Raw genomic sequence first — 26,808 nt, forward strand, 5'->3', positions numbered from 1 at the left:
TCTCAAGACCAAAAAATAATAAAGAAAGCACAGCAACAATGCAAAAGTCGTGGCACTACATCAGGAAACAATGAACACGTGAACTGCGTCTTTTAAACACTCGGCAAATGACGTCAGTGCAGTAGTTACAATAGAGGTAGCATCAAAGCTTCTCGTGGTAGCATCAAAGCTAATGACAACAGCTGCACTTTTTGGGTGGCGCGCGCCGCGTCGTGTGAAGCCGCCCGCCAGCGCTGCATTTCGCTCCTTGATCTCTCCCTAATGATTAAACGTAACAATACCGCTCATTCTAATGCGAATAATCATTATGCTCGTTCAGTCAGAGCTCTTGTGCAGGCGGTGCCCGTTGTGCAGTCGGTGCTGTTGTGTAAGTGATATTTATGAACCGTAATACCCATAAAAATGTACAATCTACCAGAATTGAATCGTCTTCTCAGCATGGAAGATTTAAAGTAATCGATGATAGAGGCATTCAATTCAATCCGCCTCATCCGGTCTTCCATAAACTGTCCGATGCCATGGTCGACATCGGCTCGAAAATGTCTTCAAAACATATTTACAGAACAATTAAAGAAGATCGCCATGATCTGCTTACTTTTGTTAGAAACACTTCCAGGCTGGAATGTTTCATTGAAGAAAAAGACGACGACAGCAAAGATGAGTCGTGGAATGTTTTTGGTTCTTTGTGCAACAAGGACATGACAAAGCAATTCGACTTACTACCGTCAGCAGAAAAATGGTCTACCATAAAACCAACAAAGAGGAAACTTTCCTTCTGCCAGTATCTCGTCTCCTACCTTCCAAACTGTACACAAGCTTCTGCGAACCATGCAGAACCAGCACTCCTGAAAGAAAGGATATTGCGGAGACATGGCTTAGCCACAGCCTGGGGGATGTTTCCAGAATGAGAAGCTGTGAGTACCGGACGCGAGTCGTGCTTCGGTAGCTCAGATGGTAGAGCACTTGCTCGTGAAAGGCAAAGGTGCCGAGTTCGAGTCTCGGTCGGGAACACAGTTTTAATCTGCCAGGAAGTTTCATATCAGCGCACACTCCGCTGCAGAGTGAAAATCTCATTCTGGAAATATCCCCCAGGCTGTGGCTAAGACATGTCTCCGCAATATCCTTTCTTTCAGGAGTGATAGTTCTGCAAGATTCGCAGGAGAGCTTCTGTAAAGTTTGGAAGGTAGGAGACGAGGTACTGGCAGTGAGTCGTGCTTCGGTAGCTCAGATGGTAAAGCACTTGCCCGCAAAAGGCAAAGATCCCGAGTTCAAGTCTCGGTTGGGCACACAGTTTTAATCTGCCAGGAAGTTTCATATCAGCGCACACTCCGCTGCAGAGTGAAAATCTCGTTCTGAAAATTTTTAGTAGTTTTGAATACAGATTTTCTCCTACTTCGAGCGCAGTAGTTATGAATGCGGAGAACAACAGTCTCTCAGTCAAAAGTGATAGTGTGTTTTTTCAGCGCTCTTCAGATAATAATTTACTGCCGAATTTTGACTCTAAAGAGATATGTCATTGCACAAAAGACTATCGAGAATCATGCTTCACCAGGGATGTCAATGAAATTTCATCCTGTGCTTCGAAAACAGAAGAAAACCGAGAGACCTGTAACAATAAAATGGAGGAGAGTACAAGCTGAAAAAGCTTCAAAATGAAATCATTGTCTCATCGATCATGCAAACTAAGAGCAAGAAAAACTATTTAGATGATTGCCCAAACTGGAATTCGACTAAGAAATTCATAGACATAATTTGCCTCTTTTCCCAAATGGGTCCTCAAGCAAATTCAAATCTACTTGAAGGGAACGTGCGGTTTCGATTCTTTGATAACCTTATTCATGCAAGCAATATCACTCAGTGATGATTTCAAAAGTACCATTCAAATGGCGAGCTATCCATTTTTGGATCTGGCTTTGGATGTTTTGGACAAAAAAATTCTCCCAGCATTTTAAGCAGAGATTTGATACTTTATATGTGATACCGTTCCTAAAAGAAGGAGTAATCTCTCGAAAAATATTGTCTCTGAATGCAGAGTCAATGTTGGGGAATTATACGAGACAATATTAAAAGATAACCCGATTTGTGCAACAAAAAGATACCGTGTCTGACGTGCCTAAATTCACGCTATGTTAAACTACATTATATTTCCGTTGATACGTATGTGCTTTTCAGACTTGGTTATAATTTCATGCAAGAGGCTGTAGATGCAACAAAAGAGGTCTAAAGACTATCATAAAATGCAAGAAATGTAAGGAAGAAGCAGTCGAAGAAAAGAAATTCGGATGCTACTTGATGATGGATACTAGTATAACAACTCGTCCACTAACTGAAGATCAGTTTCCTCCGAATCAAAGGAAGAAATGTGTGTTGCAAACGATCACGAAAGAAATCGTAGTCGACAATCAAGAGTACACTCTCGCTGGTGCCATTCATTATAATAACTCCATCAAACACTACACGGCTTATGTCTTTGATGGAACCTACTGGAAGCAGTACGATAACCTGTATAAAGATGTACAGAGAGTTTCAAAAGAAACGAAAATTTCTCCACACCTGTTCATGCATGTCAAGACAGAAAAATTTTCAAATGGCAGCTACAAGACCGACGAGACGAAACAAGTAGTTCCTACATAGGAACTTTACTTTATAAGGTAAGCAATTGCTAAAAGTTGATATCTAAATATTACAAATACAGCTCTTATGTTAGTTCTTCGTATCTTTGTTTCTGGAACCACAGCCCTCCTGTTTTAGTTACTAGAATAAGAGCATTTTATGCCCTAAATTTCACATATATATTTTTTGTACTTATTTTTCATAGTTGTTTCACACCTCATAAATTCTATGCTTATTTATTACTGAATTCCCTACATATGTATTTCCTTCTGGGTTTTAGTGTATCCTGAAGAAGAGCTGTTAAGGGGACCTGTATATCACGGCCTGTAGTTTTTCCTGGTACTTTGAAATTTAATAATGCAAGACTGTCAATAGATTCAGGAATGAAACTTTTATCAAAGAATTGGTATATTGTGAACTCTAGGTGAAATACATTATAAATCTGTGAAATACATTGTGTAGTCAATATTGATGTTTTTCTTACATACAGAATTACACGTAATTGTTATTTTAGGTTCAATGTACTTACACGCTATTCCAAATAAAAGATAAAAAAACAAATTTTATTCTTTGAATTATTACCTTGTTGAAACAGCAAACCAGTAATATTTTTCAGTTTCATGTTTAGATTATTTTAAAAACAATATATTTTAAGAGAAAATTTTTTATCCTAATAATTTAAGAACACAATATGACATACTGCAGCTTAAAATATTTAATCTATTGTTGAATAATGTGGTACAGTGTGTAGGCAAGCACTATATTATTATTCATCCATAGCTTTGTTTAGATAGCTTTAATAGTGGACGAGATACCGGTAACAGTATCTCTGTATGCAAACACATTGATTGCAGAAAATTGAAACTAAAGATCTGTATGTCATTTTCTTCTCAATGACGACATTGCAAACCATTCCTGCACCATAATCCTGTTGATACTTTTCATGTCCTTTTCATTTTCTTTAGTTTTGTTTCTTTTCTTTGTTATTCTGGCCTCCTTTTTCATGCTTTTAGCAGCTTTTTCAGTTTATGTGACATGTTGCCTGTCCGCCCATACCAGCACAATTTTCATGTTGTCCCTAGTTTTGCTGCCTGTTCTGCTCATTGTTTTTAATCTTTACTCCATCAGACTGGCTGGAGTGGGCGAGCGGTTCTAGGCGCTACAGTCTGGAACAGCGCGACCGCTCCGGTCGCAGGTTCGAATCCTGCCTCGAGCATGGATGAGTGTGAGTGATGTCCTTAGGTTAGTTAGGATTAAGTAGTTCTAAGTTCTAGTGGACTGATGACCTCAGAAGTTAAGTGCCGTAGTGCTCAGAGCCATGTGAACCATTTTTACTCCACCATTAAAACGTATTGCAACTGTTGTAACGCATTCTGATTTTGTTTTATGCCATGTAAACATTTTTCCTGCACATACGACAGTCGAAAGGTTCTTCAAACGTATTTCATAAACGAGGTTCTACGGAAACTGCAGCGCCCAAATTATATGATCAAATGTGTGTGAAATCTTTTGGGACTTAACTGCTAAGGTCATCAGTCTCTAAGCTTACACACTGCTTAACATAAATTATCCTAAGAACAAACACACACACCCATGCCCAGGGGAGGACTCGAACCTCCGCCAGGACCAGCCACACAGTCCATGACTGCAGCGCCTCAGACCGCTCGGCTAATCTGGCGCGGCACGCCAAATTAAACAAAATGACGTTTAAGCACGAGAATTACGAGGTACTGTACATGAAGCGTGTATTTTTAGAATGAGGAAGAACCAAATGAATTTTATTACGCAAAATAGTAATTGTTTTGAGCTCTCATGACAGCCAGGACCCACTAACAGCTAAAAATATGCCCAGGACCTTCATGGATGAAAGTTATGTGGCAATATCATCAGACGCTAGGATACATAAAAATATATGCCGTGTATAACGAATAAATTTGAAATTGCTGTCGTTAATATTGTTGCAAACATATGTTCTAGCTAGAAAGGAAGTGTGGAAGTTTGATGAGTTACACTACAGCGAGAGTCAAAAGTCTTTATGATGTATAGAAATGTATGTATATTTAAATGAATATATTGTACAAACGAACTAAGTAGTATGTTTAAATCCTAATTCAATACATGACTGATAGAGGTGTTATTATGTTGAGGGGATACAGTATTAACGTTAATAAGGAGTTCGAAATTTGTAAACAGGAACCTCGTTTATTTGGTCCTCAGTAATCCGGATTTCCGGTTTATCCGGATTCATATTTTGTGTCCCTTGGTATTTTTCTCTTTTTTTCTTATAACACGAAGATGTGTAGTCGGTGAGGTACATAGGCTGCTTATCACAAGACCGGTAATTTAGTCTAGTACTGAGTGATAAGGAACTCAGAGTGTGTGAATGACATTGTTTCTCAAGTATTGTACATTAATATAACGGTGTATTGGTGCCCATCAAGTAGGCTGCATTGAAACCACGCCAACAGCACTCCACCTCAGCTCATTGTACCTCTGGTGCGATTCTCGAAAGGTGTGACACCATCTGGTTAGTGGCGCGTGTGAATGTATCTGCTGTCTCAGGCATCTGTTTGTTTTGCACTGACGAGCCTTCTCTCCTTGAATCAGTTACTACAGTCATTTGTATAGTGTTGAACATTTAGACTTTTTGTATTTAGTAGAATATACATCCGGGTTTTCGGTTTTCGGTTTTCCAAAATAAAAGTGAGAATTTACGATCCTCCTCATAGCTGTACTTCCAGCAGTATCTCATCTCCTGCGTTCCAAATTTCGTAGAAGTTGTCCTACGAAAATTGCAGAAGTAGCACTCCTGGACGGAAGGATATTGTGACGATATTCCTTCGTCATAGCCTGGGGTTAGAGACCCGGTCCGGCACACAGTTTTTATCTGCCAGTAAGTTTCATATCGGCGCACACCCACTGCAGAGTGAACACACAATCTATTTCATAATCTACTGGCACCATAAAAATGTTATGAGGGTTTTTAAAAGAACTCTTTCGGTGCTATTCAGAACTGTCAGCAAAAGGGCTGTGCCAATTTATTATAATGTATACCAAATGGGTCTCTCGAAAATGCTATTATCTCATTAACTGTTATCCCCACAAAAAATTTTATTACAGTTTTCGGTAGAACTCTTAGGGCCCTATTAAGAAATGCCATCAGACCTTTTGAACGAATTTATTACTTTTACATGACAAAAGTGAGTCCCACATTAATTATCTCATATAGTGTCATCGTCACAAATAATGTTATTATAGAATTTAGTAGAACTCTGTGGGTGCTATTCAGAACCGTCATCAGAACTATTCTAAGAATTTTGCTATCGTAGAGAAAGTGAGTATCAGATTAAAACAATTATCGTATAAACTATTATCGCCACAAAAATGTTCTTATCATTTTCGATACAACTCTTCAGGTGCTTTCCAGAACTGGCAACAGAACTGTTATACAAATTTATTTTTTTCCAAACTGACAAATAATTTTTTGCCATATCAAAATTTTGCCGAGTTATTGTTTTCTTCCCGAAATTCTGCAGAACTACTCGTGTTTTGAGCAGGGAAATCTAAAACTATTGCATATATATGAAGAACTATGAAAAAAAGTATATTTCTAGTAAAAGGGGTTCAAACTTCACGGGAAATGCTCATAAGCATTCCTTATTAAATGCAGTTACTACGTAAACAACTACCTGCACAGAATATGTTACTAGTATTTTTGATAGAACTCTTACAATGCTATCCAGAGCTGTCATCACAACATACGAATAGACATAAGTTTTTTGTAGAGTAAGTGAGCCCCACAATTAATCAATTACCTTACAAACTATTATAACCACAGAAAATGTTATTATGATTATCGATAGAAGTCTTGGGGTGTTAATCAGAACTGTTCATCAAAACTGTTGTACGAATTTACTTTTTTCTATGGAGACAGTGGGTCTAACATCAAAGCAGTTACCGTATGAACTATCATCGCCACAAAAAGATATTATTAGGATTTTCGATAGAGCTCTTGGTGTTCTGTTCAGAACTGTTGTACGAATTTACTTTTTGCGAAAATTGACAAAGAATGTATTCGATACGAAAATTTTTTCGAGTATTGCTGTTTTCTTCGATAAATTCTGCAGAACTATTCAAATTTTGTACAAAGAACTCTAGAAGTATGCCATATCTATCAAGAACTCTGAAAAAATATACATTTCTGAAAAAAAGAGTGCCAACTTCACAGTAAGTGAAAATATTTTCTCATTAAAATGCAGTTATCTCGTAAAATATTAGCTGCAGTAAAAAAATGTTACTTGGATTTTCGAAAGAACTCTTGGAGCTCTGTTCAGAACTGTGCTCATAACTCTTGTACTTATTTACATTTTGCGGGAATTGACAAAGAATGTTTTCGATACGAAAATTTTTTCGAGTGTTGTTGTTTTCTCCGTTAAATTCTGCAGATCTATTGAAATTTTGTACAGAGAACTCTAGAACTATGGCTTATCTATCAAGAACTCTGAAGCAAATATATATTTCTGAAAAGAAGGGTGCTAGCTTCACAGTAGGAGCTCTTATGGAATTCTTAATTAAGTTGCAATTACCTCTTAAACTATTACCTGCACAAAAAAATGCTACTAGGATTTTCGATAGAACTCTTCACGTGGAGTCCAGAACTGTCATCAGAACTGTTGTACGAATATATTTATATTTTCCGTAGAGAAAGTGTGTCCCACATTAAATCAATTTATCTCATAAACTATTATCGCCATAGAAAAATGTTGTTGGGATTTTCGATAGAGCTTTTGGGGTTCTGTTCAGAACTGTCCTCAGAACTGTTGTACAAGTTTAATTTTTGCGAGAATTGACAAAAAATGTTTTCCATACGAACATTTTTTCGAATATTGTTGTTTTCTTCGCTAAATTCTGTAGAACTATCGAAATTTTGTACAAAGAACTCTAGAACTATGCCATATCTATCAAGAACTCTGAAAAAAATATATATTTCTGAAAAAAGGGTGCCAACTTCACAGTAAGTGAAACGATTTTCTCATTAAAAAGTAATTATCTCGTAAAATATTAGCTGCAGTAAAAAATGTTACTTGGATTTTCGAAAGAACTCTTGGAGGTCTGTTCAGAACTGTGCTCATAACTCTTGTACTTATTTACATTATGCGGAAATTGACAAAGAATGTTTTCGATACGAAACTTTTTCGAGTATTGTTGTTTTCATCGCTAAATTCAGCAGAACTATTGAAATTTTGTACAGAGAACTCTAGAACTATGGTACATCTATCGAGAACTGTGAAAAAAATGTATATTTCTCGAAAAAGGGGTACTAACTTCACACGACTCAGCAAGTGTGCGTGCAAAGGAAATGAAAGGTAAATTCTGTTGCACAGATATCTCGACAAGAGAAAATGGAAATAAGTATGATCCCTGAATCTGAATCTGTGTCCATTTCTCCTGGCAGTCCATCCAGGAAGCGTGTACGAAAGCGACGTAACGGCACAGCTAAACGCTCAGTAAAATCTTGACTCATTCTAATCAGCCTTCCACTAATAGATGCACTGCTAAGCGCTTCATCAGTCACAATTCAGACAAAGATAATCTTCCGCTAGTCAGAGTGGATAGTTACTTCAAAGGACTAATCACAAGCTTTTCATTTCCACGCAGATTTGCAAACAGTTTCTAGCATATCAGTTAGCTGTTGGTGCTTCAGACAAGCTGACTAATCAACATATTTATGAGCAATTGGGACGCCATCAACTCCAAAGTCATAACCACTCCTCACGGCCTACAACGACAAAAGTGTCTCTGTTCTTGGAACGTGCAACTCACGACCTAAATACAGAAATACACTACGAGAAAGAGGGAGGAAAAAAAACTGAAACAAAGCGACAAAGCACGAAGGAATGATCCTAATAGGACGGAAAGCAAGGATTACAATTTCAGAAACGTTGACTAATTTGTTCAAAAAAAAAGCGCTTCACAAACTAAGCATGTCACTAATGCATTAGTCCACCTCTGGTCATTGTGCAAACAGCTATTCGGTTTAGCATTGATTGATAGAGTTGTTGGTTGTTCTCTTGTCGGATATCGTGCCAAATTCTATCCAATTGGCGCATCAAATCGTAGAAATTCCTAGCTGGTTGGGGGGGGGGGGTCTTGCCCATAATGCCATAATCATTCTCAATTGAGGAGAGATCCGGCCCCCTTGCTGGCCAAGGTATGATTTGGAAAGCAGCAACACTGGCAGTAGAAACTCTAGCACGTGAGGACGGGCATTATCGTGCTGAAATGTAAACCCAGGAGGCGTGCCGTGAAGGGCAGCAAAACAGGCCCTGGGATAATGTCGACGTGCCTCTGGGCTGTAAAGGTGCCGCAGATGACAACCGAAGGAGTCCTGCTATGAAAAAGAAAATGGCATCCCACACCATCAGTCCCGGTTGTCGGGCCGTATGGCGGGCGACAGCCAGGTTAGTACCCAACCGCTGTCTGGGCCATCTCCAGACACGTCTCCGGCCTGGAATCTCATTGACTATAGTAGTTTTCAGTGATGAGTCTCGCTTCGAACTGAGTCCCGGTCACCAGTCAATACATTCGTGGAGACGCCCAAGATAGCGGTGGGATACCAGCTTGACAGTTGCTCGCAGCCGGCCGGAGTGGCCGAGCGGTTCTAGGCGCTACAGTCTGGAACCGCGCGATCGCTACGGTCGCAGGTTCGAATCCTGCCTCGGGCATGGATGTGTGTGATGTCCTTAGGTTAGTTAGGTTTAAGTAGTTCTACGTTATAGGGGACTGATGACCTCAGAAGTTAAGTCCCATAGTGCTCAGAGCCATTTGAACCAGTTGCTCGCCGTACTGCCCGACAACCAGGAGTGCTTATCTGGGGTGCTATTTATTTCCATAGAACGACTTCTTTGGTTGTCATGCGTGGCACCCTTACAGCACAGCGATACGTCGACTATATTCTACGCCTCGTTTTGTTGCACTTCACGGCGAACCGTCCTGGGCTTACATATCAGGTAGATAATGCCTGCCTGCACACGACAAAAGTTTCTGCTGCTCGTCTTTGTGATTGCCAGACCCTACCTTGGCCAGCAAGGTCACCGGATCTCCCCCTATTGGAGAACGTATGCGGCATTATGGGCAGGGCCTCCAACAAGCTCAGGAATTTGACAAGCTAATGCGCCAATTGGACAGAATTTGGCAGGACACCCCTCAGGAAGACATCTCAAACGGTGAAAAACCGAATAACTGCTTGCATAAGGGTCAGAGGTGTAGCAACACGGTATTGACTTGATAAGTTTCTGAAGCCCTTTCTCTTGAATAAATTATCAAATTTTTCTGAATCATTTGTTTGTACATTAACATTACATCCATCGATTTCCGGCCCGTTCGGATAATTCGTCGTGGGTACACTAGATTCCAACCTAATCTAACTTGCTTGATTCCGCCCAAAGCCGACGAAGGACGTGGGAATCGCTGCGGCCTCGCTGTCGGTCGATGTAACGGGGCGACATTTGGCGACGACATCTGCCGACCGATGTCGGTGCCCACTCTACATCTACATCTACATCCATACTCCGCAAGCCACCCGACGGTGTGTGGCGGAGGGTACCTTTAGTACGTCTATCTGTTCTCCCTTCTATTCCAGTCTCGTATTGTTCGTGGAAAGAAGGATTGTCGGTATGCTTCTGTGTGGGCTCTGATCTCTCTGATTTTATCCCCATGGTCTCTTCGCGAGATATACGTAGGAGGGAGCAATATACTGCTTGACTCTTCGGTGAAGGTATGTTCTCGAAACTTCAACAAAAGCCCCTACCGAGCTACTGAGCGTCTCTCCTGCGGAGTCTTCCACTGGAGTTTATCTATCATCTCCCTAACGCTTTCGCGATTACTAAATGATTCTGTAATGAAGCGCGCTGCTCTCCGTTAGATCTTCTCTATCTCTTCTATCAACCCTATCTGGTACGGATCCCACACTGCTGAGCAGTATTCAAGTAGTGGGCGAACAAGCGTACTGTAACCTACTTCCTTTGTTTTCGGATTGCATTTCCTTAGGATTCTTCCAATGAATCTCAGTCTGGCATCTGCTTTACCGACGATCAACTTTATATGATCATTCCATTTTAAATCACTGCTAATGCGTACTGCCAGATAATTTATGGAATTAACTGCTTCCAGTTGCTGACCTGCTACATTGTAGCTAAGTGATAAGGGATCTACACTCCTGGAAATGGAAAAAAGAACACATTGACACCGGTGTGTCAGACCCACCATACGTGCTCCGGACACTGCGAGAAGGCTGTACAAGCAATGATCACACACACGGCACAGCGGACACACCAGGAACCGCGGTGTTGGCCGTCGAATGGCGCTAGCTGCGCAGCATTTGTGCACCGCCGCCGTCAGTGTCAGCCAGTTTGCCGTGGCATACGGAGCTCCATCGCAGTCTTTAACACTGGTAGCATGCCGCGACAGCGTGGACGTGAACCGTATGTGCAGTTGACGGACTTTGAGCGAGGGCGTATAGTGGGCATGCGGGAGGCCGGGTGGACGTACCGCCGAATTGCTCAACGCGTGGGGCGTGAGGTCTCCACAGTACATCGATGTTGTCGCCAGTGGTCGGCGGAAGGTGCACGTGCCCGTCGACCTGGGACCGGACCGCAGCGACGCACGGATGCGCGCCAAGACCGTAGGATCCTACGCAGTGCCGTAGGGGACCGCACCGCCACTTCCCAGCAAATTAGGGACACTGTTGCTCCTGGGGTATCGGCGAGGACCATTCGCAACCGTCTCCATGAAGCTGGGCTACGGTCCCGCACACCGTTAGGCCGTCTTCCGCTCACGCCCCAACATCGTGCAGCCCGCCTCCAGTGGTGTCGCGACAGGCGTGAATGGAGGGACGAATGGAGATGTGTCGTCTTCAGCGATGAGAGTCGCTTCTGCCTTGGTGCCAATGATGGTCGTATGCGTGTTTGGCGCCGTGCAGGTGAGCGCCACAATCAGGACTGCATACGACCGAGGCACACAGGGCCAACACCCGGCATCATGGTGTGGGGAGCGATCTCCTACACTGGCCGTACACCACTGGTGATCGTCGAGGGGACACTGAATAGTGCACGGTACATCCAAACCGTCATCGAACCCATCGTTCTACCATTCCTAGACCGGCAAGGGAACTTGCTGTTCCAACAGGACAATGCACGTCCGCATGTATCCCGTGCCACCCAACATGCTCTAGAAGGTGTAAGTCAACTACCCTGGCCAGCAAGATCTCCGGATCTGTCCCCCATTGAGCATGTTTGGGACTGGATGAAGCGTCGTCTCACGCGGTCTGCACGTCCAGCACGAACGCTGGTCCAACTGAGGCGCCAGGTGGAAATGGCATGGCAAGCCGTTCCACAGGACTACATCCAGCATCTCTACGATCGTCTCCATGGGAGAATAGCAGCTTGCATTGCTGCGAAAGGTGGATATACACTGTACTAGTGCTGACATTGTGCATGCTCTGTTGCCTGTGTCTATGTGCCTGTGGTTCTGTCAGTGTGATCATGTGATGTATCTGACCCCAGGAATGTGTCAATAAAGTTTCCCCTTCCTGGGACAATGAATTCAATTTCCAGGAGTGTATCTTTCTATGTATTCGCAGCACATTGTCTACATTGAGATTCAATTGCTGTTCCCTGCACCATGCGTGAATTCGCTGCAGATCCTCCCGCATTTCAGTACAATTTTCCATTGTTACAACCTCTCGATACACCACAGCATCATCCGCAAAAAGCCTCAGTGAACTTCCGATGTCATCCACAAGGTCATTTATGTATACTGTGAATAGCCCACAGTGTGAACGCAGCCTCTGCCGCTTCCGCTAGCGCGCTGTTCAACGCCTGGCGCTCTCCCATGATTTCTCAACAAGCTCACAGAACGGTGAGTCTTGATTTCTCAAAAACGCTCGAGGAGCGCCGTTTGTTACCTCTAAGTACTCATACGTACTGTACCTGTGCTAAAGACGAGCGAAAGCGATGACCCGTTGGGGGGGGGGGGGGTATTATTTCCTTATGAGAAGACAAAAGAGCGTTAAAACCGATGCAAATTAATATTTATTTCTGCGGTGTAAGGCTGTAGAGGATGTCTACTGCAGCATTAATGCTGAAATGAAAAAAAGACACGTAGAAGAAGAAGGAGCAAATCTCCCGCAAAAATTCATATCCAAAATAGCAGGAGAACCTAAACGGAACTGATGTGTGATACACGAACAATTTTCAAACCATTTGCCTTCGAGATTATCCTGTTTGAAATCAAAAGAAAGAAAACTGTTTACTGCAACTCACCAGAGGCTGAATTCCGTTGGCGAGCAACTCGTTGATGAGGTTGTTGTTGTAGTCGATACCCGGCTGGTTGATGACGTCAAGGTCCCCAGTTGGAAGGATGCGTGGCCAGGAAATCGAGAAGCGGTACACGTTCGCCTGTTTGTTGCAAAACGATGTGTAAATAACGAGTGCGAGTAACATCGTAAAATCCACTTATTTTTTATTTAGCTGATATTCTTAAAATTTTATCAGTGATGGATACAATTTCCTGCTCATTATTGTAAAGCCAAGAAAAAGAGCCTCGTCACCTAATCGGTATAGTGATCAGCAGGTAGAAAAAAATTGCAACTTCTTCTGAAGACATATTCACTCGATACTGATTCCAGAATCATTGTTATTATTATTACTATTATTATTATTATTATTATTATCGTATGCCATTAAAGAGTATACACAATATATTTACACGTTCGTGTTCAACTCTAGCAACCACTGTGTCACTTCATCAGCTTCTTTCATACTTCCTTCAATAATATGGACACTCCTCCTCCGTCTTTCCCTCCACACCAGAGTCACATGCAATACTTCCACAATAACACCGCCTGTCTCTTATCACATTCGAATGCTGTCGAATCCGGATCATTTCCCACGGGGAAGGCGAAGTACTCCTGTGCAGTGTGGGATTCTTACCAGACTGACGGAGTACATCGAGAAAGTTCAGAGAACAACAGCACATTCTGTATTATCGAAAAATAGGGGAGAGAGTGTCACTGACATGATATAGTATTTATGGTGGACATCATTGAAACAAAGGCGTTTTCCGTTGCGGAAAAATCTTCTGACGAATTTCAATCAGCAACTTTCTCCTCCAAATGCGAAAACATTTTGTTGACGCCGACCTACATAGAGAGAAACGATCATCATAGTAAAATAAGGGAAATCACAGGTAGCACGGAAAGATATGGGTGTTCGTTTTTTTCTCGCGCTTTTCGAGAGGGGAATAACAGATAATTAGTGTGAAGGTAGTTCGACGAACCCTCTGCCAGGCACTTAAGTGTGTTTTGTAGAGTAGGCATGTAGATGTAGGTGAAGGTGGCTTGCTTGAGTTCAAGCGTGTAGCTGGTGTGTTCTGAAAGGCACTAGTCAGAACTGTCTGCTCAAAAAATGGTTTGTTATCATCTGAGACAAAGAGGAGCGTTATTAGACAGAACAGGCAAACATCTGACGTTTAGATGCGGCAGGTGGCAGAAACACTTGTTCTCCTGAGTGCTCACCAACATCTTGCAATGAAAGGTTTGCACAACTATCACAGTCATCAGGCCTACGACAAAGTCCAGTAATCATCCAGTACGATACGAAATTTTTATTTGCTATTACAGTCCCGTAACCTCGACGGAAATTTCAATGCGCCGACTGGGACAGGTTTAAGAAAAAATGTTCAAATGTGTGTGAAATCATATGGGACTTAACTGCTAAGGTCATCAGTTCCTAAGCTTAGATACTACTTAACCTAAATTATCCTAAGGACAAACACACACGCCCATGCCCGAGGGAGGAGTGGAACCTCCGCCGGGACCAGTCGCACAGTCCATGACTGCAGCGCCTGAGACCGCTCGGCTAATCCCGCGCGGCCCAGTTTAAGAAGATAGTTGAAGACACTGTCCCTTGCGCTTTCAGAAACCCCAGCCATTCATGATAGATTTATGGGTGCTATAAAACCTAATCCCAGAAAATTCATACCATATGGATTTCGACTTCTGTATGAACCTGCAGGACGCGAGAATGCGACGAATTGCACACGCACTATCAGCAACAACACAGTGACATAATAGCTGAAGATCTATTGAAGGCTCTCGTTTAAAACAGAAGACAGAAATAGCAAAAGACCATAGCTGGATTGAATTTCACGCATTTCAGCCGTAAAGGCATAAAAGCCTTAAAAGAAAACTTGATATACACTTACGGAAAAAGAATCGTAACACCAAGAAGGAGTTATGCGACATAAACGAAAATTGGTACCCGTGTTTCTACATGTGAAAGATGATGTCCGTTCATATTTCGCGCCAGTCGAGTAAGAGTAGTGTTAGTATCGTCGCTATGAGGATGCAAATCAGATTTGCTTTAAATACGCGCTGTAATGCTCGTGAGTGCTATTTACCTTTGAGTTGATGTTGGTCAGGAAAACCTTTAAGACCACGAAGACTCCATTATCAAAACCTCACTGAGTTTGAACCAGGTCGTGTAGTAAGGATACAAGGATGTTCCTTCTGCGATGTTGCAGGAAGACATGGCTGGAATATAGTCACTCTGCATGTCTGCTGGCAGCGGCGGTCACGAGAAAGTATGGTCGGAAGAACATCTACATTTATACTCCGCAAGCCACCCAGCGGTGCGTGGCGGAGAGCTCTTTACGTACCACTGTCAGTACCTCCTTTTCCTGTTCCAGTCGCGTATGGTTCGCGGGAAGAACGACTGCCGGATAGCCTCCGTGCGCGCTCGAATCTCTCTAATTTTACACTTGTGATCTTAAGTAGGGGGAAGCAATATATTCGATACCTCATCCAGAAACGCACCCTCTCGAAACCTGGACAGCAAGCTACACCGCGATGCAGAGCGCCTCTCCTGCAGAGTCTGCCACTTGAGTTTGCTAAACATCTCCGTAACGCTGTCACGCTTACCAAATAACCCTGTAACGAAACGCGCCGCTCTTCTTTGGATCTTCTCTATCTCCTCTGTCAACCTGACCTGGTAAGGATCCCACACTGATGAGCAATGCTCAAGTATTAGTCGGACGTGGCCTCCAGACGGCCACGTGGCACTACCCAGAGGAAAGACCACCGTGTTCGGCTTATGGCTCTGGCATCATAACTGCATCTGTAGCAGTAATTTGATGAGCATTTGGCACCACACTGACACAACGAACTGTCACAAATCGGTTACTTCAAGGGGAGCTCCGAGTCAGGCGCCCTGTTGCGTGCGTTCCTCTGACTGCAAACCACAGCCATTTGCGACTTCAGTGGTGTCAAGCGAGAGGTCATTGGAGGGCAGCGTGGAGGTCTGTTGTGTTTTATGGTGAAAGCTAGTTCTGCCTCAGTGCTGTTGATGATCGTGTGTTGGTTAGAAGGAGGCCAGTTGAGAGCCAGCAACTACCCTGCTTGAGTGCTAGACACACAGGACCTACACCTGGAGCTGTGGTCCGGGTTGCGATTTCGTGTGACAGCAGGGTCATCACGCGCACCCTAACTGAAAATTCGTGTGCCAGTCTTGTGATCCGACTTGTTGTGCTGACAGTCTTAAGGGATAACGTCTCCCACATGCCGCTGTTGTAACCCATCATGTTCTGCAGAATACTGAAATGCTGCCTTCGCCTGCTCGATCACTAGATGCGTCTCCAGTCGAGCACGTATGGGGCATCATCGGACGACAACTCCAGCGACTGCTGTAACCTCACTTATACTGACCGACCAAGTACAACAACCATGCAACTCCATCCCACAAGCTGACATCCGTGTAAAACGTAATGCATGCCCATATACACGCTTGCACCCAACATTCTGGCGGTTACATAGTTTATTAATGTACCAGCATTTCACATTTGCAATGGCATACTCGCACCTGTGATCTCGCAATGTTAAACACTTAGATATTTTACCTAGACAGATGTATTCCGGAAATTTCGTTACACGACATTTATTTCTTTCTTTTTTTTTTTTTTTTTTTTTTTTTTTTTTTTTTTTGGCTTTGCAATTTTTTCCATCTGTGTAGATTCACATATGCCAAGAAGCTAAACTGGATAAGACACGTTAAGAAACTGTTTCCCAAAACAAAACGAACTATTGAATTCTGTATGTACGTCACCAATTGTTGCTGAAGCTATCGTAACGTATAATATTTTTTAGATTGTCTCAGTACGTATTTTGTAATACCATGTAAACTGATGTTCCATCTCTGTAGCCGGAACATCCTTCAGAATAGATGTTGCTATACTTCGCTGTGGTTGTCCACATTTCTTTTATTTTATAAAGGTTGAGGTGGAGAGGAGAAAGACAACATTCCTGCCTTTACTTCCAGAAGTCCTCTCTTAGTCTTCCATTCTAATTGTTTCTTCATGTTTCCCATATATTGGTTATGACCTGTCTACCTCTACAGCGTATATCTATTTCTCTGAGAATGTCAAACATATATCCCTCCCACCTTGTTTCTTCGCATATATTCCAAACTCCTGGTCAACTAAGACTCTAAAACTTGATACCATCTGCCCTCCAAATCGACACTCATTTCTTCTGATATCACATCAGCTGACAGATTTTTTACCTTCCAAAAGGCCCCCAATGTTCTCTTGCAGCCTGCCATCTCTCTCCTCTGCGTTTAACAACGGAATTCCGCTTGCACTCTTCTTGCCGCATTTGTTTTTGCTTTTGCTGAAAGTTCTTTTGACTGGAGTATGCCGTGAATCACTCCTTCCGACGATCATTTCTCATTACACTTGTTCCCATTTTTCCTGCAGCCGCTTCGCTTCAAGTACCTTCCACTTTCTACAGATTGCCTTGCTCAGTTGTGTATATTGCCGTACTCTTCTTTTCCTGGACCTTTTATATTTCCTTAATTCTTCGCGGTTATCTTTCTTATACTAATATTTTACATCCAACTTCCGTAATAACTCATTTTAGGATTATCCATTCCTCCTCCAGTAAACTACTAACTGCAATATTCGATATGCAGCTTCAGAGAACTTCAAATGCAAAACACCATTTCTCAGTATTTCAGTGTTCCATTTTCCTTCTTCTTGACTCTTCTGTGTGAGTGTTACTGTCCAATACCTGCTTTTGAAATCTCTGCCTCACCATTACGCAATCCAGTTGGTATCTCCCCGTGTCTCCAGACCTTTCCGAAGTATACCTCCTCTCTTTACAATGTGTGTATTTGCTATTACCAGCTGAAAATCCTTGCAGAGTTCAAAAGACTTTTTCTTCCCTCATTCCTATTGTGGTGTCCGTATTCTCCAGCACTCTGCCGTTCATTCGCTCCCCTTCGAAGCATTTTAATCCTCCGAGGTTATTAGATTTTTACCTACCTTAAGATACTGAATTCCGTTTCAATTCCCTCATATAATCTCTCAATTTCTTTATTGTCTGCTTGTGGCGTCGACATGTATATCTCTAATATCTTTTTTAGGAAGTGTATCGCCAGTTGTATTTAGCTGGAAGAGATTGATACGTAAAGGAATTTTAGTTTGCGAGTCGTTATTCATTGTACTCCTGTTTCCAAAATCGTTAAAGACTTTTCCAGGATAATACTGCAGAATTATGAAGAATATACTCACTCTTGTTTTAATATCACCAAATTCAGACATTTCGCCTAAGAAATAAATTTTTGATTTCTGTTATTCATATATACATATATGTAAAAGATTGCAATGAAAAACATATTTATAGAGAACTTTAAGATCAGAAAAAACAATAGGAACTGACAAACGCCATGAGGCCTCTACTGGTCGCACAGAACTTTCTGAACTTTCAAAATGTTAGTAACCGCTAAAAGGAATACATAAAAGAGATACCATTCCAAAAAAAATGAGACATTCACAAATGAAGATGGAATGAGCTGAGCTCTAAAGGCTCACAGGCTGCGATAACTTGAATAATGAAAAACGTTGAAGAGAAAACAATAAAGAAGGAAATTTTTTAAGGCAGCAGAATAAATTACAACCTCAATACACATCAAGAGTATGCAGTTATGAGCAAATGAAAAAATTCTCCACCAAACGAAAATTTAAGAGTGTGTTATTCGCGGCTATAAACCTGCAGTACAAATTATTGCAGTATATTTGTTCTCGAAACCTACGCTCTTGGAACTTTAACAATAAACCACATCGTGATGCAGAACGTCCCTCTTGCAGCGACTGCCACTGGAATTGGTCGATCATCTCTGTGACACTGTCGTGCCTACCAGATATACCCGTAACGAGACGCGTCTCTCTTCTACAGATCTTCCCTGTTTAAATTGTCAGTCGCATCTGGTACAGGTACCATACTGACGAATAGTATTCAGGTATTGGTCGTACGAGTGTTTACTTCCTTTGTTGATGGACGACATTTCCTGAGGATTCTTCCAATGAATACCTGGCTGGCATCTGCCTTACTTGCGATCAATTGTATACGATCGCTCCATTCCAAATCGCTCTGTACATATTGTCAAACTCCGGGTCGTTGTTACCTTCAAAGTGACCATGTCACCTCTTCACATCTCGTCAAATATACAGGGTGTTCGGAAATATCCGTTACAAACCTCTAGGTCTTGTGGAGGGCTTGTTGTTGTTGTGGTCTTCAGACCTGAGACTGGTTTGATGCAGCTCTCCATCCTACTCTATCCTGCGCAAGCTTCTTCATCTCCCAGTACCTATTGCAGCCTACATCCTTCTGAATCTGTTTAGTGTATTCATCTCTTGGTCTCCCTCTACGATTTTTACCCTCCACGCTGCCCTCCAATGCTAAATTGGTGATCCCTTGATGCCTAAGAACATGTCCTACCAACCGATCCCTTCTTCTGGTCAAGTTGTGCCACAAATTCCTCTTCTCCCCAATCCTATTCAATACTTCCTCATTAGTTACGTGATCTACCCATCTAATCTTCAGCATTCTTCTGTAGCACCAAATATCAAAGACTTCTATTCTCTTCTTGTCCAAACTATTTATCATCCATGTTTCACTTCCATACATGGCTACACTCCATACAAATACTTTCAGAAACGACTTCCTGACATTTAAATCTATACTCGATGTTAACAAATTTGTCTTCTTCAGAAACGCTTTCCTTGCTATTGCCAGTCTACATTTTATATCCTCTCTACTTCGACCATCATCAGTTACTTTGCTCCCCAAATAGCAAAACTCCTTTACTACTTTAAGTGTCTCATTTCCTAATCTAATTCCCTCAGCGTCGCCCGACTTAATTCGACTACAATGGGTAGTGAGTACATAATACTTTGAATGGGAACCTATGATCGGAAACGGGGATGTTTTCCATTGAGTATTTAACTCGTCCACTTCTCCTTGAGGAACTGAAGTAGGCACGGTGAAGTACAGTTATTAGGTAACAATTGGTAAGGAAATATAACGAAACATCCATTTGCTGGTATTAAAACTTAAACATTACTGGTCTACATTATTCTGCAATGAAGAGCCAAAGAAACTGGTACACCAACCTAATTCCTATAGGGCCCCCGCGAGCCAGCAGAAGTGCCGCAGCATGACGTGGCATGGACTCGACTAATATCTAAAGTTGTGCTGGAGGGAACCGACGCCATGAATCCTGCAGGGCTGTCCATAAATCCGTAAGAGTACGAGAGGGTAGAGATCTCTTCTGAACAGCACACCCCAAATACGCTCATTACTGTTCATGTCTGGGGAGTTTTGTGGCCAGAGGAAGTGCTTCAGCTCATAAGAGTGTTTCTGGAGCCAATCTGTAGCAATTCTGGATGTTTGGGGTGTTGCATTGGCCTGCAGGAATTGTCCAAGTCCGTCGGAATGCGCAATGGACATGAATGGATGCAGATGATCAGACAGGATGCTTACGTACGTGTTATCTGTCAGAGTCGTATCTAGACGTATCGGGGGTCCCATACCACTTCAACTGCACACGCCCCACACCATTACAGAGCCTCCACCAACTTGAACATTCCCCTGTTGACATGCAGGGTCCATTGCTTCATTAGGTTGTCTCGAAGCCGTGCACGTCCATCCGCTCGATGCAATTTGAAACACTCGTGCGGCCAGGCAACATTTATCCAGTCATCAACAGTTCAAGGTCGGTGTTGACGAGCCCAGGCGAGGCGTAAAGCTTTGTGTCGTGCAGTCATCAAGTATACGCGAGTGGGCTTTCGGCTCCGAAAGTCCATATCGATGATGTTCGCCTGCTGACACTTTTTGATGGCCCAGCATTGAAATCTGCAGCAATTTGCGACAGGGTTGCAGTTCCGTCCGTTGAACGGTTCTCTTCGGTCGTCGTTGGTCCCATTCTTGCAGGATCTTTTTCAGGCCGCAGCGATGGCGGAGATTTGATGTTTTACCGGATTCCTGATATTCACGGTACACTCGCCAAATTGTCGTATGGGAAAATCCCCACTTCCTCACTACCTGTACACTCTGTGTCCCATCGGTCGTTCGCCGACTGTAACACCACGTTAAAACTCGCTTAAATCTTGATAACCTGCCAGTGTAGCAGCAGTAACCGATCTAACAACTGCGCCAGACACATGTTGTCTTATATAGGCGTTGCCGACAGCGGTGTCGCATTCTGCCTACGTATCTCTGTATTTCAATATGCATGACTATGCCAGTTTCTTTGGCGCTTCAGCGTAAAATCAAAAAGAACCCACATTACCGTATGTACAGAACAGCAGTGATGCTTTACAAAGCACCTCAGACATCGTACGTACGAAGCATGTTCTGGTACACACTATCCATCCCACTTGGTGTCTCTTCAGTTTCTAGTGCAGCGGCCAGAAATCGTGCCAGCAGGTCTTCCTCTGTCTCTACAGGGGTCTCGTAAATGAAACTTTGCGTACGACCTCACAAGTAGTAGTCCACAGGAGTTAAATCCGGCGATCGGTGCGGCCAAGCGGTTGCGCCGCCTCCGCGTACCCATCTTTCACTGTATCGTCTGTTGAGCTGTCTTCAAACCACAGGTGAGAAGTGAAGTGGTACACCGGCATCCTGAAACCACACTTCCTGACGGACATTCAGTGGCATAGCTTCCAACAATGGGTCCAATACACGCTATCCCGAGACTTTTTCCGTCAGCAGTCGTGGACGGTGGACGCGTTACACATCGGAAATGAAACCATCGTAGAACGGAAATGTTATGTTTCCGAACATTGGTACTATTCTGAATGTTATGTACTCACTCCCTCTACAAGTCCTAGAAGTGTGTAACGGGAATTTCCGAAAACGCCGTATTCGGAAGATGGTACAGTGTGGAAGTGAAACAATATCAGTGGGAAAGTTGGAGAATTACAAAGTACGAGAAATATAGCGGTGCTGAGGGACAGTAAAAATTAACAGACAATAGATGATGAAGGAAGACAGGGGACGTAATTAGTCGGCTGAACGCTTGTAATAGGAAGCAGAATGTAGTGGAGTGAATTGCTTTTGCTAAAGGCGCTTCGATTGAATCTGAAGAACTACGTAATTAAAAAAAGAATTGTGTGTTTCGTTTTGAATTACGCAGTTAAATCTGACGATGTAGTTGACCCATGCTCACTCTGAACTATGCGTTTCCTTGAACTTGGCTGTCTATCTGTGTTTGGTTTCCCGCCCTTGTTGTGGTTATGCCCTGGTTCTTTCTCCTTCTACGTGTGGCAGCAGTGATGTGTATCGATATTTGCGCCGTGTACCATCTTTGGTGTTATGCATATAGTTTCCGACTAGGGGGTGTGCGGGCAGTCGGTCGGTTGGTGCGGACCAGGGAGGATATCTCCGTGTGGTGCAGACGGCTGGATCCGCTGGCAGCCTCTGCGTAGTGTCGGAGCGCGTGTGGAGCTGTCCGATCGCTACGGGCTTCGTGGTTCACCGACCCAGGATGTCAAAGTTGAGTGGGGTCTTAAGTACCCGTTGATGTTGTGTCGTTCGTTTCGGTGGTTCGCTGTTGGGGAGCTTTTCCTGTGAGGAACACTGAGTGTTTGTAGTGGTGAAATCCGTCCGCCTTCTGGTGGAATTAACTATATTGGTTCACTACAATTCAAGTGCACCAGCCGAATTATCTGCCTTGTGGCCGTTAGTGATCCGGTTACCTGCCCTGGCCACTAACCTAATTTCAGGCAGTGCCCTTTCCTTACCTGTTGTCGCTGTCCAACACCGTGAGTAGTTTTGACAGCTTAATATATATTTCATTGTGGATAATCACGTCCGTAACAGTTTGGTCTTCGAGTTTTCATGTAGCGACTGCTGGCTAGCAAGTCGTTTGGTCGGTCGGTCCGTGACTTTCTCTTGGTTGGGTTACTGACAGATCAAGTGTGTTGGGCCCACCACCTGTCTCACCTAAGTGAACGTTAATGTTTCGAGAGCGTCCCCCCCCCCCCCCCCCACCTGGAGGCGTCAGAGTGCCGTTGTTTGTACTGTCCTTTTCATGGGTGTTTAATAGTAAATCAAGGGCCTTCAGCCCGTATAAGTAAGTCTCAATTCAAGCAAGTGGATATTTGCTGAAAGCTACTGTTGTTGTGCTATCTTTTCATTTAGTGCGCTGTCAGCCACTTAAAACTTAAAGGTTAAGGTATTTTGAATTTTTGGAAAATCAATTGTGGGCCTTCAGCCGCTTAAAACCTTATTCTTAAATTTAGTTATTGTTGTTGCGTTGCCTTTTCATTTAGTGTTATTTCGGCCAACATAAAGGTTTAAGCTATTTTTTGAATTTTTGGAAAATGAACTGTGGGCCTTCAGCCACTTAAAGCCTTATTCTTAAAATGTCCCCTTAAGCGAAAGCATTGCGGCCTTCTGCCTTAAAAGATTATGGTAATATATTTTAAAATTTTGAAATTTAAATGTGGCTGTCAGTCATTGGTATTGCACCTTGCTTATGTTTGTTCTATCCACTTTTACCTTGAGGCTTTCAGCCTAGCTGTGGTATATACATACATATTTCAATTGTTTTATTTTCAATTTTAACTGCATGTCTTCAGTCACTTGAAATTTATCTTGTTGGTTTTTAAGATTTCTTGTTTGGAGGCCTTCAGCTGTGAAAGAATTGGATTTTGAAACTCGTAGTTGTAAAGGTTCGGCTATGTGCCGTTTTGCTTTAACTGTGTTATTAAATTACAATAAATTATAATTTTGAAGTAAAACTGACCGCCACCTTATTTGGCCCTTTCCACAATCCTAATCACCTGTTCTCCCCTGCGGGTTTAGTATCAGTAGTAAGCATTAGACGATGAACCCTGTGTATGCATTTGCTACACTGGTGAACTCCACATTACTAAAAGAGTTGGCTGCTATAAGAACTTGAAGATGAGAGATTAGTACAGGATAATAACAAAAGGAATACCGCATTAAATTAATGTAATGACACTAGAGAAGGAAATGCACCACTTTGTGTCTTTTACCGGTTTTTACACGCCATTCATTTAGTAATGTTTAGTAATTTTGTAAGTAGGCTGTTTAGGTTTTTTATTGGTAACGCCACCTCTGTGTGAAAACCACTGGCTGTGCTGTGTGCAGTCTGTGTCTAGTTTGCATTGTTGTCTGCCATTGTAGTGTTGGGCAGCGGCAGCTGGATGTGAACAGCGCGTAGCGTTGCGCAGTTGGAGGTGAGCCGCCAGCAGTAGTGGATGTGGGGAGAGAGATTGCGCAGTTTTGTAATTTGTCATGAACTGCTACATATATTATGACTTTTGATGATATTAAGGTAAATACATTGTTTGTTCTCTATTAATATCTTTCATTTGCTAACTATCCCTATCAGTAGTTAGTGCCTTCCATAGTTTGAATCTTTTATTTAGCTGGCAGTAGTGGCGCTCGCTGTATTGCAGTAGTTCGAGTAACCAAGATTTTTGTGAGGTAAGCGATTTGTGAAATGCATAGGTTAATGTTAGTCAGGGCCATTCTTTTGTAGGGATTTCTGAAAGTCAGATTGCGTTGCGCTAAAAATATTGTTTGTCAGGTTAAGCACAGTCGTGTACAATTTTTCAAAGGGGATGTTTCATATGTCGACCCTTAGCCGGGATACCTCACTGGAATCTTCTGATTTTTTCTTGTAGTTTGTGTAATTAGTGTAGCTTTTGTTTATTGCTAGCGCGTAATTGTAGAGAGGATCTCCTTTGTAGTTGCAGTCTTTCATTGTTGTTGTCGCATGCATGTTAATGTGCATCATGTATTTCGCTGCTGCGCTTGCAATTAACGAGATATTATTTTCAGTGCTATGTTAATGTGTTCTCTTATTGTTGCTCTTCAAATTGTGTTTTTCTGTGTTATCGTGTGAAATATTGTGACAATAATGGCGTGTGAGAAACGTAATACTAGGCTCCAAAGTAAACTGAGAAATGACAGTGAAGACGAAAGCAGTCTGTTAGCGCCACCGAGTAATGAATTAACTAATGTTCAAAGTAGTAATTTGGTAACTGTGCATAGGGAAATGGAGCAGGCTGCAAACAATGGCGTAGACAGTGAAACAGGTAGTGAACAGGGAAGCATTATCGATCGATCGCTCGGCAACAGCTCGCCTCAGGAATCCGAAATGACAGGACACAATTTTTCAAATACTGTAGATTCAGGTTTTGCGTCCTCACCGTTTTCTCAAATGAGTCAGGACACATTTTCCGCTTGTCAAAATGTGAATGTTGCCGGTGCAAATTCACTGCCGACAGCACTGAGGAACATGTTTCAGACACCAGTGCATTGTTATTACAATTAATGCAACAAATGGGCCAAAAGCTTGAAAAGTTACACACAATGGAACAACACCAGAGACAAACACAGCAACAGTTAGACAAAATGGAACAAAATCAGAGACAAACACAGCAAAAGCTTCAAAAGTTAGACACAATGGAACAAAATCTTCAAAAGTTAGACACCACACTTGAACAAACACGTGAAGATTTAACTACTGAGTTACATAAAATCGAATCGAAATGTCAAAAAGTCTGTAATGACGTAAAAACACAAATTTGTGAGCATTTTCAACCTATTTTTTCGCGGTATGAAAATGCATTACAGAATCACGAAGCAGCCATAAAAGAACTGCAAACTATTGTTCATGAAAATCATGAGACCTTGCAAGCTAAATTTGACTCAGTTGCATCTACCGATTCGGTTACGCAACTTGCAAAAACTCAGGAAAACTTGAAGGACACAGTAGATTCGATTTCAACACAAATGGACACTCTGAAACTTGGTTCAGAAAAACACACTGAGGAAATGTGTTCACTATCGGAGAAAGTAGCCGAACTTTCGGATCAGGTCACTAACTTATCTACAAAGGTAGATGATGATCTGAATGACACAAGACCTGTAGCCATCACTGACACAGAAGAGTATGAACAAATTAAGAAATTCAAACAAAATCAGAATCAAATTAATACGCAATACAAAAGAGAAATCCGGGAAGTACAAGATCTGACACAGAAGAGTATGAACAAATTAAGAAATTCAAACAAAATCAGAATCAAATTAATACGCAATACAAAAGAGAAATCCGGGAAGTACAAGATCAGTTGGCACAAGTAATACAAAAATTTCATATTTCAGAGGACACTCGCGCTCCAACACGGGAAGTGGGACATAGAAGTACGGAACAGCCACAAAATAATAACTCATGGCACTTCGGAAATTATGAAAGAAATTGGCAAGGCACACCGAATTTTGAGATGGAACCACCGAAACAACGTAACAATGACCGATATGCGACTCGCCGACACGATGATTTTGACTATAAGCTGGTCATTCAAAACATTTAAGAATTCTGGCAATGACATTCATCCACAAGCATGGCTCTACCAATTCTCTCATTGTTTTCCTCCCAACTGGTCGTTAGAGCACAGATTAGTATTTATGTGTGGCTACTTAGAGAATGAACCAGCTGAAAGAATTCAATCGGTCATTCACGACTGTCACAGTGAAGGAGATTTTTATCATGCCTTCCTCTCAGCATATTGGTCTCAAGCTACACAAGACCGAGTAAAACATAGCATCATAATGATGAAACATTTCGAACAATCTGAATTTTCCAGTCTTGTGAAATATTTTGAAGACATGTTGCACAAGAATCAGTACCTGTCAAACCCATACAGCCCCTCAGAACTCATCCGCATTTGCTTAATCAAACTGCCTGAACATTTGCGACATATTATTTTAGTAGGACGTTGCAAAGACGACATTGAAGCTTTTCAGGGACTGTTACAAGAATT

At 42.3% G+C, this 26,808-nt stretch overlaps 1 protein-coding gene across 1 annotated transcript in view; it reads right to left on the bottom strand.

The window, feature by feature from the left end:
* LOC126413282 (myrosinase 1-like) overlaps window positions 1–18,267 on the bottom strand; it is a 109,068-nt gene extending 90,801 nt beyond the window's left edge. The window contains exons 1-2 of the mRNA XM_050083182.1: window positions 18,238–18,267; window positions 12,936–13,070 (exon numbers count right to left, since the gene is read on the bottom strand). Of these exons, the coding sequence (XP_049939139.1) occupies window positions 12,936–13,070; window positions 18,238–18,267 (165 nt within the window). The remainder of the gene's footprint in view (window positions 1–12,935; window positions 13,071–18,237) is intronic.
* Window positions 18,268–26,808: the final 8,541 nt, after the last annotated feature.

The sequence above is a fragment of the Schistocerca serialis genome, chromosome 7 (genome assembly GCF_023864345.2).
Source record: "Schistocerca serialis cubense isolate TAMUIC-IGC-003099 chromosome 7, iqSchSeri2.2, whole genome shotgun sequence".
NCBI lineage: Eukaryota > Metazoa > Arthropoda > Insecta > Orthoptera > Acrididae > Schistocerca > Schistocerca serialis.